This window comes from Sarcophilus harrisii, chromosome 2 (assembly GCF_902635505.1).
Source record: "Sarcophilus harrisii chromosome 2, mSarHar1.11, whole genome shotgun sequence".
NCBI lineage: Eukaryota > Metazoa > Chordata > Mammalia > Dasyuromorphia > Dasyuridae > Sarcophilus > Sarcophilus harrisii.
The window spans coordinates 390,140,334-390,159,391 of record NC_045427.1 but is presented as its reverse complement, the minus strand read 5'-3'; the positions used below and the strand labels follow the sequence as shown (position 1 = coordinate 390,159,391).

At 32.3% G+C, this 19,058-nt stretch overlaps 1 protein-coding gene across 3 annotated transcripts in view; it reads left to right on the top strand.

The window, feature by feature from the left end:
* The window catches only part of LOC105750863 (hepatitis A virus cellular receptor 1 homolog), a 32,155-nt gene extending 17,507 nt beyond the window's left edge, over positions 1 to 14,648 (top strand). For 2 of the 3 annotated variants that reach the window (XM_031953591.1, XM_031953593.1), the window contains 4 exons: positions 1,216 to 1,271; positions 4,744 to 4,852; positions 10,075 to 10,111; positions 11,983 to 14,647. In XM_031953591.1, coding sequence (XP_031809451.1) covers positions 1,216 to 1,271; positions 4,744 to 4,852; positions 10,075 to 10,111; positions 11,983 to 12,172 — 392 coding nt within the window. In that variant the 3' untranslated portion in view covers positions 12,173 to 14,647. Of the gene's footprint in view, positions 1 to 1,215; positions 1,272 to 4,743; positions 4,853 to 10,074; positions 10,112 to 11,982 lie in introns of all 3 variants that reach the window. The other variant, XM_031953592.1, reaches the window with a different exon arrangement.
* The last annotated feature ends 4,410 nt before the right edge of the window (positions 14,649 to 19,058 follow it).

The following is a 19,058-nucleotide window of genomic DNA, read 5'->3' as shown; positions in this document are numbered from 1 at the left end:
AGAGTAGGGGACCAAATGAATTATATCTCACAGACTGCATGAAAAAGGGAAGTTTTAGGGCATTCTTGAGCAGCTGCAAGTAGGAAGCCATATGGTCTTGGGATAGAAGTGAGAAAAGTAGGAACAAGCAGATTGGAGAAACAAATGGTAGGCTGCAGTTGGGAGTGGAGAGACAGAAGGAAAAATACATGGCATCCCTGAATCCAGGACTCCTGGCAAAAGCCTAATGAACCTTGAGTTAAGCAAGTTGAACAAGAGGCTTCACAGATCTCTTACTTGCTCCTGAAGATAATCAATTTCATGAGTAAGAAGGGACCTAATTTTAAGTTTTTACCATCTGGGTCATGAGTTCTGAATAGATTATATCTCTCTCCTGTTCTGTTGGGATTAGTGGAGATGAATATAAAATTAAGATTACATTCTCTTTGGACTTATTCTATTATTTGATTTACTCATGCCATTTATATTGCTTTATGACTTCGTTAAATAATTGTTGGTTTGGTAATTCTTTCATGTCTGGGAACATAGGATGAAGGCTTTATTTCTTTATTTGAATAACAAATTAAGCAAAAGTAACTTTTAAAGAAATTGAATGAAATGACAACTGTCCAGAGTCGCCATTGTTACATAAATGAGACTATTATTCATTTAAAAATAAAGATTTGGGATGGAATAGGGGAGAGGAATGGAATTTAATAAAGCCCAGTATAACAATACAGATGTTATATAAAATAAGTTGTACTATTATCCCCATTTTATAGAGGGGAAAGGTGAGTTTTAGAGGAATTACGTAATTTGTCCAAGGTTAGCATATCTAATTTTAACAATGTAACACATTTCTTTTCAAAGTGTTTTTAATTTAAGAGGTATATTCCAATTTGGGGGGCATATTTTATTCACACTAATAAAAAATCACAGAATAATGTTTATTCTGAGTTTCATTATTCTGTACTTTGCATATGCTTTTGGCTATTTTCCCCTGAAGTTTTATTGATGGCTTTTGGGTTGATGGGAAAGTTGTGGTTATTTTAAAGGTTAAATATATGTCTAACTCGAGTGTGATTGTTAGCACTTGTCCTAATTTTATCGTCATCTCTTCTACTCTATATTCATCAACAGAGTTATGCTACTTTCATTTCTTTCTAGTTACTCTGAATATGTAAGTAGAAATCCAAGAGTTCTTAGCTAATCTAGTTGATGTTTCCTTTCTTTCAGGAGTGAATGATACCGTGACAGGGACTTCAGAAGGCTACCAGGGTGAACATCAAATGGTAGGTAAATAGTTTCTCCACCTACAAACTGTAATCAATCAGTTTCTACAATATCTAAAGGATTCCCTACAAATAAATTGGATATAGGGAATGGTTCCTGGAGAAGCAGCTCATTCAGTAACATTCTCATGACTCACAATGAAAATAAGGCTCATTGGGGACTCTACTGGGATCTTCGAAGTTGATCATCTTAATGCTTGTGTCATATTGCAGTCCTTTTGATTTATCTTTTTTTGGCCCTTTGACCATTTGAAATGAATGAATTTCTTTTATTTCTATCACTAAATTCTTCAAGAATTTGAGTTCTCTTCTCTTCCCCCCAGAATACAATCATTTGATTTTATTAGTACCAGAACATGGTAATCAGTAATGCATGATGATGACCTTGAATCGTCAAGAACAGATTAAGTTATTAAAAGATTAATCATTTTTTGGTTCATGATATCAGAAATTTAGAGCTGGAGGGCATCATAAAAGTCATCTAATTCAAATTTATTCTTTTATAGATGAAGAAACTAAAGCCAAAGTCACACAGGTCACACATTTGACAGTTAGGATTTGAACTCAGAGCCTCTGATTCTAGACTCTACCACTCTGTGCATTCACAGAGTTGACTACAAAAACCTGTTGAAGAACATTTCTCTTTTAAAAAACATTTTAAAAATTATTATAAATTTGATAAATATCCAACTTGATAAATAGCAACAGATACAACATTCACTATACAACAGACCATAAGGTCTGTGTACTATGTACAACTTTTTGGGGAAAATTTCAAATTTATCATGGTAGTTCCAATAATGTTCTGCTTGTTTGTGTATTTTTTTTGGATATTTCTTGTATTTTCTTTTTAATTTTTAATGATTCTTTTCAGCATTAAGATCATTATCCAAAAACTTTCTCCATCCCCACAAAAGTTCAGGTATGGTCGTCACATGAGAAATTCCCATGTTGGCCATTTTTGAAAATATCTTTGTCCCACTTGTCCTTCGCCTCTCTGCCAAAAGACCTCCCCTTTTCATTTTATCATTCTCATCGCAATTTCTACACTCCACTTCTTTTGGAAATATTAGAAAAGAAAAGCAAGGAATCCCAAAATGTCATGGGAATATAGGTAGAACAACTTTATAATCCTTAATGTAAAATGATGATTTAGATTCCTTGAGGTCCAGCTCTGTCTTTTGGTAAGGAGTCCTAATGTCTGAGTCTTTAAGGACTCAGTCCTTTTTTGCTATTTCCAGATGAAATTCCAGATTATCAGAGTCCTTGAAACCCAGTACTTTGTGGTCATATATACAAATAGATTTTCCACTTTGTGTAGCAATCCCACCTGCTAAGCCCTTACCTCTTGGAAATGCACCAATTATCTTAGGAAAAACACAATTATTTAACATCTACTGGTCATCCTGTCATCTAGGGGAGGGGTGGGGGGGGGGTAAGAGGTGAAAAATTGGAACAAGAGGTTTGGCAATTGTTAATGCTGTAAAGTTACCCATGCATATATCCTGTAAATAAAAGGCTATTAAATTTAAAAAAAAAAAAAAAAAAAAGGAAAAACACAATTAACATACACACCTAAATAGTAACCCTGGGCATTGAGAAAATAATGATTTGCAAGGTTATTGTGAATTGCTCTCAAGAAAAGTGCCATGAATGCTCCAGAGAAAATATGAAATGTATCTATCTATCTTTAATACTGTATGGTCATTTCTTTCCCTAAAATTTATTGTTTAGCTTGATACCCAAGACCATTAGCAATTGTTTTCCAGTATTATCACCTACTATTTCCTTTTTGTAACTTGTATTCTAGACGGACTGGCCTTGTAAACTTTTTTGAATATTTTTAGCACTTTTTCTGCATATGTATCCTTGTTCATGTCATATTATTTCTGAGATGTTTCTCCCTTTTACTTAGCCCCTATCTTATCTCCATTAGTTGAAATCTTTGCCATTCTTTTAGGCCTTGTCAAAATATTATCTTCCATGTGGCCTTTCTTGTTTTCTATCATATCTGATTCTCAGGCAGAAGTAACCCCTTCCTCCTTTGAACTCTCAAAATATTTTTCTTGTATATCTTTTATATACTATAAAACATTTAGCATAGTGCCTGACACATAGTAGCCACAATATAAAGGCTTATTATTCTCTTCCTTTCCCCATCTATTAAGTATTTGTTTGTGTATATAAGACCTTGGCAACTGGTTCCCTCACTTCCTGGAAGTTAGAGGGAGAAGAAATGGAAGCAATGTTAGATTTTATATTCTTGGACTCAAAGATCATTGCAGAGGATGACTGCAGTCATAAAATTAAAAGACATTTGCTCCTTGGAAGGAAAGCTATGGCAAAATATGTAAAGCATACTAAAAAACAGAGACATCACTTTTCTGACAAAGGTTCATGTAGTCAAAACTATGGTTTTGGAAGTAGCAATATATGTCTATGAGAATGGAAGTATAAGAAAAACTTGAGTATCACAGAATCAACACTTTTGAATTGTACTGAGGAAGATTTTTGTGAGTTCCTTGAACAGCAAGAAGATTAAAGCAGTCAAAACTTAAATTATTTCAGTTTATTTACTGAAGCTTAACTATTTTGGTCATAAAATAAGGAGACAGGATTCATTGGGAAAGATTGAAGGCAAAAGGAAAAGTGTATGTCAGTGGATGAGATGGATGGTATTATGGAAATAATGAACATGAACTTGGACAGACTTTAAGAGATAGTGGAGATAGTGAAGGGTCTGGCATGCTATGGTTAATAAGTTAATAGGATCATGAAGAAATGGACACAATTGAGTAACAACTATTCTAGATCATAAGCTCTTTAAGGAAAGGCGTCATGTTTTAATTACCTTTGTGATCAATAATTATGCAAGATCTTAAAAAATAACCACTATGTCTTACATATCTATGGCATCACATGAGAGGAAATGGAGTAACCATTGGTAAATTTGGTGTGACTTTTTGAAGTGATATTTGGTTTGGTTATTGGATTAGTCCAAATCTTAAAAAGAGCAATACTTTCATGCTTTTAAAAAAGGTCATTAATTTTGTTTCTAATTCCCATCTGTCCTCGTCTGCCGATTTCACTTATTTATATAACTAACTCTTGGTGTTGAGTTCTCCTCTTGACAAATGAAGTTAATGTTGCTATTTACCCCTAATTCCATGGTGTTATTCTTATCCTTAGATAACTATCCATTTGATAACTATTTATTGGGATTTAACAAATGTCATCTTAGAAATAACTTTTCAGACTTTACAAACTTTACAAGTTTGTAAATTTCAAATTTATGAACTAGAATTTTGGACTTGGAATAACTTTAGAGAAAATTTTTGCTTTCCCTATTTCCACTTATTTTACAGATTTGGGAACATGAGACTAAGCAATTCCAATAAACAATAATTATCCTAGGCAATGCTTTCTAGGTATTTCACCAATACTTTATTTTTTATATCTTTGTGTCTCATAGGCCATCGTACATGATCAAGTGGTGACCACTAATAAGGGTATATATATTGGAGTTGGTGTCTTTGTAGGAGTGCTTCTCATTGTGATTCTACTTGTCTTTGTTTTGAAACGTAAGTTATTTCCAAGTTTTTGACAATTATATAGAAATCTTTAATACCTAGAAGGACAACTTATTGGAAAAATAAGAGACTTTGATTTTTATACCAATGATTATATTGAGGCATACAATGTCTTCTACCTTATGAGATGATTCTTTGTAAATTTAGTATAAAATTTCTGATAGAATTACTATTTGAAGTATCAAATTTGGAGAGTGGTCACAATCAATAGTTGGGAAATTACATAAATCAAATCAATTATTTGAAAAGTAATGATAATAGTGTACCTCAATATGCTATAATTTTGTTTTCTAATTTTATCATTAACTTCTTTTTGGAGGGTAGAGTCAAGATGGTAAAATGAAAGATTATAACTGTTAAACGTCTTCCAAAACTTCTTTTACAAAATGACCACAAAAAAAGGCCAAACAAAATTCTGAGCAGGAAAAGCCAAGAAAAGTCACAACTTAGAAAGACAGGGAAAAAAAGCCTGTGGATACTGGAGTGGAGACTGGCTGAGAACATGATGCTACAGAAGTGCACAAGCTGTGTGTTGTGGCTCCAGTGGCATTGGCAGTGGGGAGAAGGGTATAGTCATTGTGCACTATGACCAAGTTGGATTTATAGCAAGAATGCATAATAGGTTCAGTATAAGGAAAATAATAAATCCAACAAAAATCTCAAAATTATATTAAAAAATGCAGAAGAAAATTGATGAAATACAATACTTATTCCTATTAAAAGACACTAAATGCATAGGAATAAAAGGAGCTTTTGCTAAAATAAGTATTATCTAAAACTAAGAGCAAGAATCATTTGTAAAGGGGATAAGCTGGAAGCCTTACTGATAAGAATAAGGATAAAGCAAGTTATCCATTATTTAGTATTGTATTATATATGCTATCCAAAGCAATCATAAAATGAAGGAATAAATATAGGCTATGAGGAAACAAAACTGTCACTTTTGTAGATGATATAAAGGTATACTTAGAGAACCCTAGAGAGTCAATGAAAAATTGGTTGAAATAATTAACTTAACTTATTACATAAAATAAAGCCACAGAAATCATTAGCATTTCTAGATTTTATTAATAAAACCCAGAAGTAGGAGATGGAAAGAAAAATTCCCTTTAAAATAATTGCAGACAAGAGAAAATGCTTAGGAGTTTGCCTGTAAAGACATACATAGGAATTATATGAACACAATTACATAATACTTTCCCACACAAAGACAGAGCTAAATAATTGAAGAAATATTAATTGCTCATTTGTACATCAATCCAATATGATAATTATGAAATCATCTAAATTAATTTACTTATTCAGTGCCATAGCAATCAAATTGACAAAGAATTATTTTATATAGCTAAAAAAATAACAATTCATTTAGAGGAATAAAAGGTCAAGAATATTGAGGATATTGATGAAAAAAAATAAATGGCATCTATTAGTATGAGGTACTATGTTACAAAAGTGGTAATAGCAAAACAATTTGGTGCAAGAAAGGAAACAGTGGTTGATCAACAGACTAGATTATGTATACAACATATGGAAACAAATGAACACATTAAGAGATATTTGATGAGCTCAAAGATTAAAGGACTTTTGTCTGAGAAACTGAGAAAAACTGCTGAGAAAATATGAAAGTAACCTTGTAAAAACTAGGCATAATCCAACATTTTATACCATATATTAAAATAAGGTGAAAATTAGTAAATGATTTTGACATAAAGGGTGATAGAATAATCAAATTATAGAAGTGCAGAAAAAAAGTTGCTTGATATATTGATATATTGATAAGGGAAGAGTTCATTACCAATAATAGATGAAAGATTTGTAAGAGGTACAGTGAATACTATACTTTTGATTACATTAAATAAATGTTTGTGTACAAACAAAACAAATGTAGCCAAAATTACAAAAAAACAAAAACTGGAAAAAATTACAATGAGTTTCTTTGACAAAGGTCTCATTTCTGAAAATATAGGGAATTGAAATTCATTAATTTCGTAGCCATTCTCCAATTAATAAGGATACGAAGCCAAAACTTATCAATAATCAAATAAAAGATACTCTCAATCATTAATAAATAGATAAGTGAAAACTAAAACAACTCTGAGGTACCACCTCAACTAACAGATTGGTTAAGAAAAGGAAAATGAAAAATGCTGGGTGGGGAGAGTGTGGGATATAAGCAAATAGATACATTAATGAATTCCTGGTGGAGATATGAACTAGTTCAACCATTTTAGAAAACAATATGGACTTATGCTGAAAGGTATAATGCTACTAGGTTCATACTCTAATGATACTAAAAAAAAATAGGAAAAGGATTGCTATGTACAAATATATATCTCACCTTTTTTGTAGTGTCAAAGAATTGGAAACTGAGAGGATGCCTATCAATTAGGGGATGACTGAACAAGTTAATGGTATATGACTGTGCTGACATACTATTGTGCCATAAGAAATGATGAAGGGAATGGCTGAAGTGAAAACTCCCATGAACTATGGCAAATTGAAGTGTAGCAAAACCAGGAGAACAAAATACACAACAGCACTATTATAATGGTTATCAACTGTGAAAGACTTAGTTATATTGATCAATAGAATGATCTGTGACAATTCCAAAAGATTCATAATGAAAAATGTTATCTACACTTCAGATAAAGAACTGATAGACTCTTAGATAAAGAATGAAACTTTTTATCTTTATTTTTCTTCTCCCCTCACAAAATTACTAATGGGGAAGTAGAGTGAATAATATATTTCTTGCCTTCTCAATGAGTGAGGAAAGGGATGGAGGAGAAATGAAATTTGAAACTAAAAACAAACATAAAAAAAATAAATATTGCTCCCAATGATAGGGAAAGATCGTATACAGATGCTGATTAAAAACAAAACAAAATAAAAAACTCAAACAACAACAATTTGTTGAATAGCTCTTGAATTGCATTGGTCAATGAGAAAGTTGATATGCACACCTAATCTGAAAGAATTTTGAATGAAATTATGATAAACTGTTAGTTTTTCCATGGTACTACATAATTTGGATTATAAAATGGGATTTTAAGAGTTTAATCTAGGGTTCTCTAAGCAGCTAGGGAATTCTAGATTAAGAGACCAATTGGTCTTGAAGCTTTTGTAGATTGCAGGAACTTTAACTGTGTAAGTGGATGGCATACCCTTCCTCTTTGACTTTTATACTTAGGAAAATTTTTTAAAAAGTGTATCATTCTCCTTTAGAAAGAGTTAATGATCTTTTGATGATCAAAATGTGGCATATTGGAAAGAGTACTGGATTGGGAATTGGGAAATCTGGACTGGAATCTCAATTTAGGTTCTAAATACCTGTAACTCTGAGAAAATAAGCTGACTTTTCTGTTTTATCATGTTTTATCATCTATAAAACAAGATTTGAGTAACTCACCTAAGTTCATGTCCGTCTTAAAGCTATGATTCCATGATACTATGAAATATTATGTATAATGTAGCTGTTGTTCAGATAAGTGGATGTATTCTTTGGGAGTTTTTGTGGAAAGAAACAAGAAATATAAGGGTGCTCTGGAGTGGGAGAGCAAAGGCAGGAAATATAGCCAGGACACACTTTTTTTTAACTTCATTTTTTAAAAAGCTTTTTATTTTCAAAACATATACATAGATAGTTTTCAACATTCACCCTTGCAAAACCTTGTGTTCCATTTTTTTTCCTCCCTGCCCTTTCCCCTAGATGGCAAGTAATCCAATATATGTTAAACACGTGCAATTTTTCTATAAACATTTGCACAAATATCATGCTGTACAAGAAAAATCATATTAAAAGGGGAAAAATGAGAAAAAACAAATTGCAAGCAAATAACAACAACAAAAAAGTGAAAATACTATGTTGTGATCCACACTCAGTCCCCACAGTCCTCTCTCTGAGTGCAAATGGCTCTCTCCATCACATGACTATTGGAACTGGCCTGAAGAGCCATGTCCATCAGAACTGATCATCATATAATATTGTTTCTGCTGTGTACAATGCTCTTTTGGTTCTACTTCCTTCACTTAGCATCAGTTCATGTAAGTCTCTCCAGGTCTTTCTGAAATTTTCTTACAGAACAGTTACATTCCATAACTTTAATACATCATAACTTATTCAGCCATTTTCCAACTGATGGGCATCCACTCAGTTCAGGACATACTTTAAGTTTATTCTGCATCATTAATACTTTAAATTTAGACAGTCAACAAAACAATAAACATCTTTATTTAGAATGTTTGCTTATTTCTGAAGTGTGAATGATGACATCGAAAGTTTAACAATGGGACTCCAAATTATTCTAATTGGTTCAACAGAACCCTGAGAATAAGGCATCTTCCTTGTCAAAAAGCTTACAGAATATTAATATTTTTAAAAAATCTTTAAAATTATCTAATTCAGGGATTTCCTTAAAAATAAAAAAAAAATTTTTTTAAAAATATTTCCCAATCACATTTTCAAAGATTTCTTAACATTCATTTTTTTAAAAAAAGTTTTGAGTTCCAAATTGAGTTCCCTTTCTATAGCTCTTCCCTTACCAAAGGAGAAAGTAAGCAATATGATAGCCATCATATGTGGGAAATCGGGAGAAGGAATTGGCAAATCGCTCTAGTATCTTTGCCAAAAAAACAAAACAAAACAAAACAAAAAACCCAAATGAGGTCACATTCAGATTGAAGTGATAAACAACCACCACAGCATACATGTGAAGTAATGAAAGACACTTCCATGTTAGAACTGTTGTAAAAGAAAACACACCAAAAAATCAAGAAAGTAAGAAAAATTAAAACAACAACAACAATATAGGGCATCTTAATCTTATGGATTCCATCTTAGAATACATGTTTTCTGAAAATAAAATACAAAGGATTAGAAAAGAAGTTAATTACATTGAAATGAAGTTATAGAAATAAAACCCAGAACACAAATTTTAAACCAACATAAACTAAGTAAGCTCATAGAATCCAGACTAACAATTCCTCATGCTAATCTAATGTTTTCATTTTATAGATGAATGTGCTGGGATTTAGAGATATTGTTCAAGGCATTAATGACAGGTCCAAAATGCAAATGACTCCTAATGCAATTGTATGAATATATATCATGAGGGTTTAATCTTGAACTCTTATTTTATAAGCTTTGCTGACACATTCAATTTATCATCTTTTGGATTTTGACACCTACTTTTCCCCATTTTCTTCCTACCTAGGATATTTCTATAACGGAAAGAATGCACATGTTCTAAGGTAAGCCTCGGCATTGTTCTGAATACTTATATTACTCAGTATAGAGTTGCCTCTGGAAGAAATGGAACAGCCCATATTCCTTCTTAATTATTTCTGACATTTCTATCTTAAGTGAAAATTGAATTTCAGTCTTCCTTCTTGTTCTGACTCCTTTCTGTGCACCCCACCTCTCCTCACCTACAGAGTAAATATCCTAACTCATCCTTGCATGTCTTTTCTCATGCCCATCCCAATTTTAGTAATTTTCACTAGTTTCTTCATTTCTCTGGAACACTGTCAGAACTGTCATAGGATTAACCAAGCAGTTGCTGTTTGCTAGGAGTATAATTGAATCTTTTTGCCTACTTGGTGATGGGGTGAGAAATTGAATTAAATGCTCTGGTCTCTATAGTTGGTCAAATTGGAATGGCCTAGAGCCAGGTTTCTATGGAGCCAAAATGAGCAGGCAAGAGTTAGGTTGTGTGCCTGAAACTCAAGATATTTGGCTGAATGGAAGAGTAGGGATCTGTTTGGGTGGATTTGTATTTGGTACTTTTTTGGAGTAGCTTTCATGTTGGGTTGGCACATGTGAGTGCTTTTACTCACAGGTGTTATCTCTACCTAAGAAGATCAATTGCAAAAATAAATGGTGACTGGAGGACTTTACTGTCTTGGAACTGAATTCTTATGGATACAAATAATTTTCCTAAGAGTTTCAGGGCCTTATAACCCTAATTTAAGTATCTTCTGATTAATTTTTTTGCTTCTGTTTTGAAATTAACTTTTTTGGGTGGCGACTTGGAGATAGGGCACAGTTCCCATAGCTGTCAATGCTTCTATTCTTGTTCAGCTTCTGTGTTTAAAAGTTTGTTTTTATTCATTTGTGGAGAGTTAAGGGCATATTTTTGGATTCATCTTGAATCAGCTCCTCTTTCCCAAAATGAACTTACCACTTTCTTATTGGCACACCATTCTCCCAGTGGAATACAAGCTTTTTGGGGAGCAAGTATTATTTCATTTAGTCTTTCTATCCCTAGGATCTTATGTACTGCAGCTCATGATGCTCACAATCAAAACTCAATAAATGTTCTATAGATTTGATTATTTTTGAAAAAACTGATCATTCTTCTTATGATCACATCACGTTCATTTCTGAGTCTGTTCCTTTTTATCAGAACAAGAAAATGAAATGACTAAATAACCTGTGAAATGATTTTTTTTTCTTTTTTTTCTTTTTTAACTGTGATACCTCCTTTTTTTGTTTTTTCTACAAAGGGGTATTTGTGAGTAGTACATTTAGCTACACCTTTTTCCTTTTTTTTTCTTTACATAGAATATGAAGATTGATATTATTCAATTATCTGACAATATGTCTATTTCTGATTCTTGATCAACACTTTCACATTTAGAGTATGAAAATTAAAGTTCATATTCTAAAAATTGATCCTTAGACCCTTTCACCTCTTTTTCTACTCATGATCACTGAAAGTGGGAAGGACCACACAGGACAGAAAACATTATACAATTCTTTGTTTCATGGGTTGCCATAGCCAAAAGATTTTTCTCTGTGGGGCTAGACTCTTGACCACATTTTCTTAATTTCCAAATAAATTCTTCTCTTTTCCTCTACCCAGAAATCCAGCTTTTTGTAACAAAGACCAAAAAAAAGAAAGGGGAAAAAAAAGGAAAAATCCATTTAGGAAAACTAAGTGGGTTGGTTGCTTTCTAACAAGTGATTTAAAAAAAACATACAAACAAAAAAACCCAACTATCCTTTAAGTGTTCTGAATTTAAAGGGAATTTTCAACTAGGGATTTTAGGTAGTTTGTATTTTAGATGACTTTCTTGTTACACCAATTTCTTATTCATCATTTACTCTTCTCTTTCTGTAGTCTGACTTTCTTGGCACGTGGTAGAGAAAGAATGGAGAGGACTACTACTGAAGATATCAACCATGCAGTGGACAATGGCTATGAAATTGAAGATAATTCTTACATTATTGAAAAGGATAATATCCATATTATACAAACATGCAATGAGAAGCAGCAACCTTCCAAGTTTAGCCATAACATCCTGAATTGACAATTTTTCTGACTTTTTTCCTTATTACTTTCTTTCAAGCTCATGGACTACTTCTGGGTGTTATCTCTACCTGACAGGAGCAATTGCAAAACTAAATAGTGACTCTGGAGATGATAAAAACTAACTTGGTACCAAACAAGGGCACATTTATCAGACTACAAATTGTGCCAGAAAAATTGGGGATTATATCTGGCACTGATTCTCCTAAGCTATGCCATTTTGTGTCATGTGTGAACGTAGAAAAGTTAGGATTTCTGGAGAGTAGCACAATCACTGTAGCTTTCAATCAATCAATAAAACAAATAAAAGGGTAGTTTTGTTTTTGTTAATCCCAATTGCTACATTTCTCCTTAAGTTCTCATGTAGGCAGCTGGTTTTATTTCCATTATATATATTTTAGCACAGGTAGATCCAATTTCCTTTCTTGTTTTTGCAAATGTGGCTTGTTGCCAACTTATTTCCTGGGATCTGAGAGAGCTCATTTCCATAGTTACAGTGCCTTTCCTATATTATGCTACAATATATGCAAAAACATTCTATTAATAAGTGGTAGATATTGCTTGGAAATGAGAACATGAATCCAATGTAGAGAAATTGCAACTGTCTCGACCTTCTGCTGCCACAAATTGACATAAGATATACAAGTCTGAGCTATGGAAAGAAAAACTACTTTGGAAAACTGCAGTGAATGAGTTGTTCAATAGGAAAAGCTTTTTTAGAAAGAAACAGAAGCTATTGCTGTTTGAGATATCCTACTTTAGAGTGACAGATTGTTTCCATCTTTACCTAACAAATTCAAACTTAAAAGATTCAATGATTAATGGGAAAAGGCCAGTTTGTTGATTTTTCTTTACTAACATTATGGGAAATCTGCTATTTCTTCCTCAAAAGCTTAGTTAGGCTTTTTTGTTTCACTGGGGAAATTTGTACGGTAGAAAAAATGATAAACTGATATAGGGACAATAAAGCTATTATTATGGTTGTTTTAACCAATAATTTAAAACAAGAACCTTTTTTTTTTTCCCTCTTTTCAAGTATTTAGAACATTTTGAAAGTTAAGATCACCTGCTAACTTCCTATATTTATAATTTGATGTAGAATGAATTTCCATTCTGAATTACTATTTACAATTTTGTGATGTATGGTTGTCCTAACTTTAAACTGGAAATTTATAGCAACTTTTGGAAGAGATTTCAGTGGTGGTGACAGCTCCACTAAGAAAGAGGGCTGGCTTTAAGATTTTAATGATGGTCAGTATGTAACACATCCTAAAATAGTACTAGAAGGATCATAAGTTGAGGAAATTACCCCCATTATATTACTAAGTAGATGTAGTGTATGTCACATACCAATTAGCTTATACTTCAGCTTTCTGCGTTCTCCAGTGGGTAAAAGTGTCATCATGATCAATGGTGATAAAAGATGTGAAGAGTCTTTGAGAAATTAAGCACTCTGCAAATGTAAGGTATAATCATCCTTATCATTATTACTTAGGATTATAAGTCTATGTGGAGCCTGTCACAGTAGGAAGTCCACAATTACATGCCCAATAAGTTGGATGTTGATGAAAATGATGATGACAGTGGTCTCAAAGCTAAATTGCTGCTCTAGCTTATATGTATCTCTTTAACAACTTATCGTTAGGAATTATTTTTGTTCCATGAAACAAGAGGAAAACAATCTGTTGAACAACTTTGAGTACAAAACACGTTTCATGATTTAATAATCTTTTTTGAATGAAATATTTGTAAAGAAGAAAAATGTATATTATGACATTTAGATTCATGACAATTCATAAACCTCTTTAGCTGGTTTGAGATGGGATATAATGTAGAGTTATCAGTGTCTTTATTTTTAAATTTAAATGCCTCTTTGAAAACAAGCTACTCTTGTCTTTCACTGAAGGGTATAGATCTAACTGAACAATTTTTCAAAATTATGTGCTGTATGTACTCTGTGAAGAGGGTATTTTAGTCCCGTTATGATCATAAAACAAAAATAGTTTTCTTTTGAAAGTGGCTTGTTATTTTCTTAATTTGTGAATGAATAGTGTACACAGTTAGACCACGACATTGTAATATTTCTTCACTAGAGGTCCTTTTATTATTGTATGGATGTAATTGAAGATACTCGGTAAAAGTATCACAATATAATTATAACTAAGTTATAATCTAAGTAGAAACTATGAAGAGAAGTTCAATACCAGATCTATAATTCAGTACAATAATAGATCTATAATTCAAATCATTCAGCAGAACTATGTGAAAATATCTCAGTGAAAACAGCTAGATGAATATTTCTAGTTAAAAGAGGGAAATAGTAAATCCTCAACAAGATGCCAAAATAAAATGATATTAATATATATTACACAAAATCTTAGCTTAAAAAAGTTTTCCTTTGGGGCAGCTCATTGGTGTAGTGTTTAGTAGACCATCATCCCTGAATTTAGGAGGACCTGAGTTCAAATCTGCCCTCAGACACAATACTTTCTGGCTGTGTCACCCTGGTCAAGTCACTTAACCCCAATTGGCCTCAGCCAAAAAAAAAAAATTCCCTTGAGAGTAGGTTAAAAAAAAGTAGCTAAGAGACCCCAGTCCCAGATGTAAAAAATATAATAATGTTATTAGGAACCTAAATAGCTAATAAGTCATGTATATACATTAGAGATAATGCATCATCGATAGGGCCTATAGTTTGTACCAGTTTGATATTTTTTTTTACCTAAATAGCTAAAGGAATCAATTTCTACCTAAAGCAGAGGGACAAATATAATAGTATGGTTTTAAATATAAAAATAACGACATTTTTGATATGTCAAATTTGTACATATTTTATGTATTAAATAAACATTTGTATATATATATATATATATATATATTATGAATATAAATTACATTAAGTTTAAATACCTGGTTAAATTATATTAAACCATTAAAATATAAAATTATTATATATAAGTTTTAAATTATTAAATTGTATATTATAAATTACATTATATAATTATTATATATAATATATATAGTAAGATAAATTAGCTTACCCATGATATTTTAATATTGATTACTAGTAGTAATATCAGTGGCATTCTACTGGGTATCCAGTACTTTACCACTTACCACTAATAGATCAAGAAGAAATCTCTGAAGAAATATACAAATGTCAAGGTCTAACTTCTTAAATCTATTTCTGGGCTATAGTATACAGGGTGTTCTAAAAATCTTAGTTCAGTTGAGTATTATAATATTACATCATGATAATATTTAATAGCTTAAAACTTCAATAAGATCTTTCATATACTGTATGTAGTAGAGTCTATAAGCAAGTGACTTAAGGGAAATAGATCTTGACAGTGTACATTTCTCTGGTTTGAGTTCCTCTTGATGCATTGATGTAAGTAGATAGAATACTGGATACTTAAAAGGAGGCGGTCAATATTACTACCAGCAAATTTAATGCCAGTAAGTTTTTATTGCTATATAAATATGACTACTGTATTTTATAGTTAACTAGAAATAATCCATATTACCCATGACGTATATGTGGCAAGTGGATCAATTTTATCTGGTTTGGTATAATTCTAAATAACTAGATTAATCTATTGCTAAGTATTGGAATAATATCTTAAAACCTGCAAAACCTTGTTTGCAAACTCCTTAAGTAGAATTAAGTTATGTATGCATTCAAGATAACCCTAGTTGCAGCAGAAGATATATTGGGGTGCTGGATTAAGATGAAAGGTTAGATTACTAGAATCCAAATTATAAAAATCCATTATTTTTAGTGGAAAACTAGCAATATATTGAGACATTTAACTAGAATATTTTAATCCTAAATGTAGAAACATGATCAAGAAATGGTGTTAGATTGCAATTTCCTCTAGATTCCACCAATTTATTTCTATTATTCTAAATAGCTGTTTCTATTCAGTGCAGTAATCAACTAGAACCTTTAAATAAGATACTTAAGGGGATTACAATTATACCTGACATTAATTTCTTCATCACAGTTCTTCCTTGAGTTTGTATTGATACAAGTAGCCAGACTACAGAATATTCTGTATTTCTTTAAATCATATAGTTAATTAGGATTCATGAATAAATTATGATGTGTACATTGTAAATGGGCCAAATAGATTATTCCAAATTGTTCAGAATGGTTTTCACATAGCTGGCTGAATCTATTTTTTGTATTAGAAACTCCAGTCAAGTATATGAGAATTAAATACTATTGGCAGATAGGTGGCATGGTGGATAGATTAGTGAACCTGTAGTTAGCAGGATATCAATTTAAATCTAGCCTCAGAGACTTATTAACTTTGTGACTCTAGGTAAGTCACTTAACCTTTCTCTACTTCAGTTTCACCATATGTAAAATGGGAACAATAATAATATCTATGTCAAAGGGTGGTTGTGAGGATAAAATGAGACAATTGTTATTAAAAGTACTTTGTAATTCTTAAAATACTATATCAATGCTAGCTGTTATTCTTAATCTTTGCAGAAGGTTCTCTAGCTAGATTATTTGAGTCACTGATTTAAAATATAATATTCCTATTAGGAAGCCAGGTAGCTTCTAAATCATGCTACAGGAAACATTGTCAAAAAATAGATTGTAACATTTTTGTTTTTTTTAATTACTATGTGCATCTATCTCTACCTAAAGTAGTGATCTTTTAGAACTTAAAATTTAAAGTTCTTGATGTAACATTATTATTATAATAGTTAACAAAACTGCACTGAGATTTTTAGAACATCCTGAGTAGCCCAGGAAAAAGAAATTTAAGGGGAATAGTTAGACCTTTATATTGTATATTTCTTTATAGAGATTTCCTCTTAATTTAACAGTGGAAAATAGCTATAGGACTGAATACTCAGTAGGATTCCATTATTATTACAACTAATAACATTTTGTTACTAGTAAGTAATCAATAGTATCAAGTAAGGCAGGAATTTTAAGTTAACTAAAGCTTAAACATATACCAATATTTTTATATTTTAATAATTTAATAATATAAGTTTGATATGTAAATATAAATTTATGTTCACAAATTTTTACATACATTTTTGTAACTCCCTAGTTACTGTTTCCTTTAACATTGCATCTTGGGAGTCATCTGAAGAAGACAGAGGGAGGGTAAATTCTCCATTCTCCAGAGTCAGGAGAGGGGACTACAGTCTGAGGTCCACCTCTTGCTCACTTTCCCCCCTTCTCTCATTCCATCTCTTCTTTCTTGCTACCATTTCCCATCCATCTTCCCTCTTTAACCCTTTTCTGGACACCTACCAGATCCCCAAGGAGCCTATGTGTGCCCTTATAGGAATGTGTGAGGCAGGGGGGGGAAAGTCAGTCCACTTGTTTGAGTAATTCAAAAAATGTGTGCAAAACATACCTGGAAACCAATCATCTTCAGGAAGGGGGAGGGAAAAAAGTCAGTAAAACAAAAAAAAAAACACTCAAAGGACATGGTACTTGTGATTGGAGATCTTCTGATAACATTTCAATTACTACTGGCTTATTCTCTATGGAAATCTATCTCAGAACATGGAAAAAACAGGATACTAATAGCATAATCTACATTGTCTGATAACATTTCAATTGCCTCAAGGTTGGTCTCTGTAAAAGCTAATGTTAAGCTCAGACTCTCATTCTGGCTATGTTACATGAAAAATATAGGTAAACTGAGGTTAAAAAAAAAAAACAGCCATTGCATTTTGATGCTCTTGATTCATTTGTTCTGGGTACTCTTACAGTTTTGGTGGTTAGGACATTTTTTTTCTCTGAGGTTTCATTTAAATTTTTGTGCAGTTCTTTTCTTCTGGGTTTATCTCTTGTGTTTCTCATAGCTCAACATATTTCATCATTTTCTTTCCAGGATTGGACATTTTTAGTTTTTGGATTGATGCATTGTGTTTAGGTCAAACTCTATTCCCTTCAGTATTCTTGGAAGTAGTATGGAAAGATCCTACTTGGTCTGGATTAAGTAGAGAAGACTAGGCTCCATTCTTACAGGAATTAAACTAACTAAACACTTCATCTCTCTACTCTGGATAATCTCTTTGGCTGTCCTCTATGCATAGAATATTCTTCCTCCACCCCAACTACTGATCTCTCTGGCTTCCTTTAAATCCTAACTAAAATCTTGCCTTCTATAGGAGGCTTTCCTCAGCACCTCTTAATCCCAATTAATTTCCCTGTTTTCCTATTTAGCCTATATATAGTTTGCTTTGTATAAATTTGTTTGCATCAAGTCTTCCCCATTAGATAGTAAGCTCCTTGAGGGCAGGGACTATCTTTTGCCTCTTTTTGTATGCCTAGTGTTTAGCATAGTGCCTGGAACAAAAGTACTTAATTGGTGTTGATTGATTTATTAATTGGATTCATTTAGGTATTGGTCGTGCTTCCATGCCTTTGCAGAAGCAAAAGAAATGGTATGAAATACTGAGCTATTTGGGTGTTAGTCTCGTTGTGTCCCATGTTGTACTTCCATTTGGGCTTCTTGGATATTGGATGCTAAACTGAGCTACTTGGGTACTAATCTGTCCCTGTCTCCTCTTGAGTCCCTGGCAATGCTAAAATATAACCTCATCCCCTACGCTGCTCTGTACTTTGGTTTTTGCTTTCCCAGGACTGTCTTTGATGGAGAAATATCCCTGTGAGGTAGGTAATAAAGAAGTTTTCACTTTACAGGTGAGGAGGTTGAAAAGCAGGGGATACTCAAAATTGACAAGGAACTGAGAAAGTCATATTTCACTTAAAAAAAAAAGCCTAAAAACTATGCATAAGTGATTCTATAAATTTATAAGTTTCTCTTTTAAAATAGAAATTTAGGTCTTTGGTCTGAGAAACAGTAAAATGACCATCCTTTTATTAATAATCTGCTGATCTT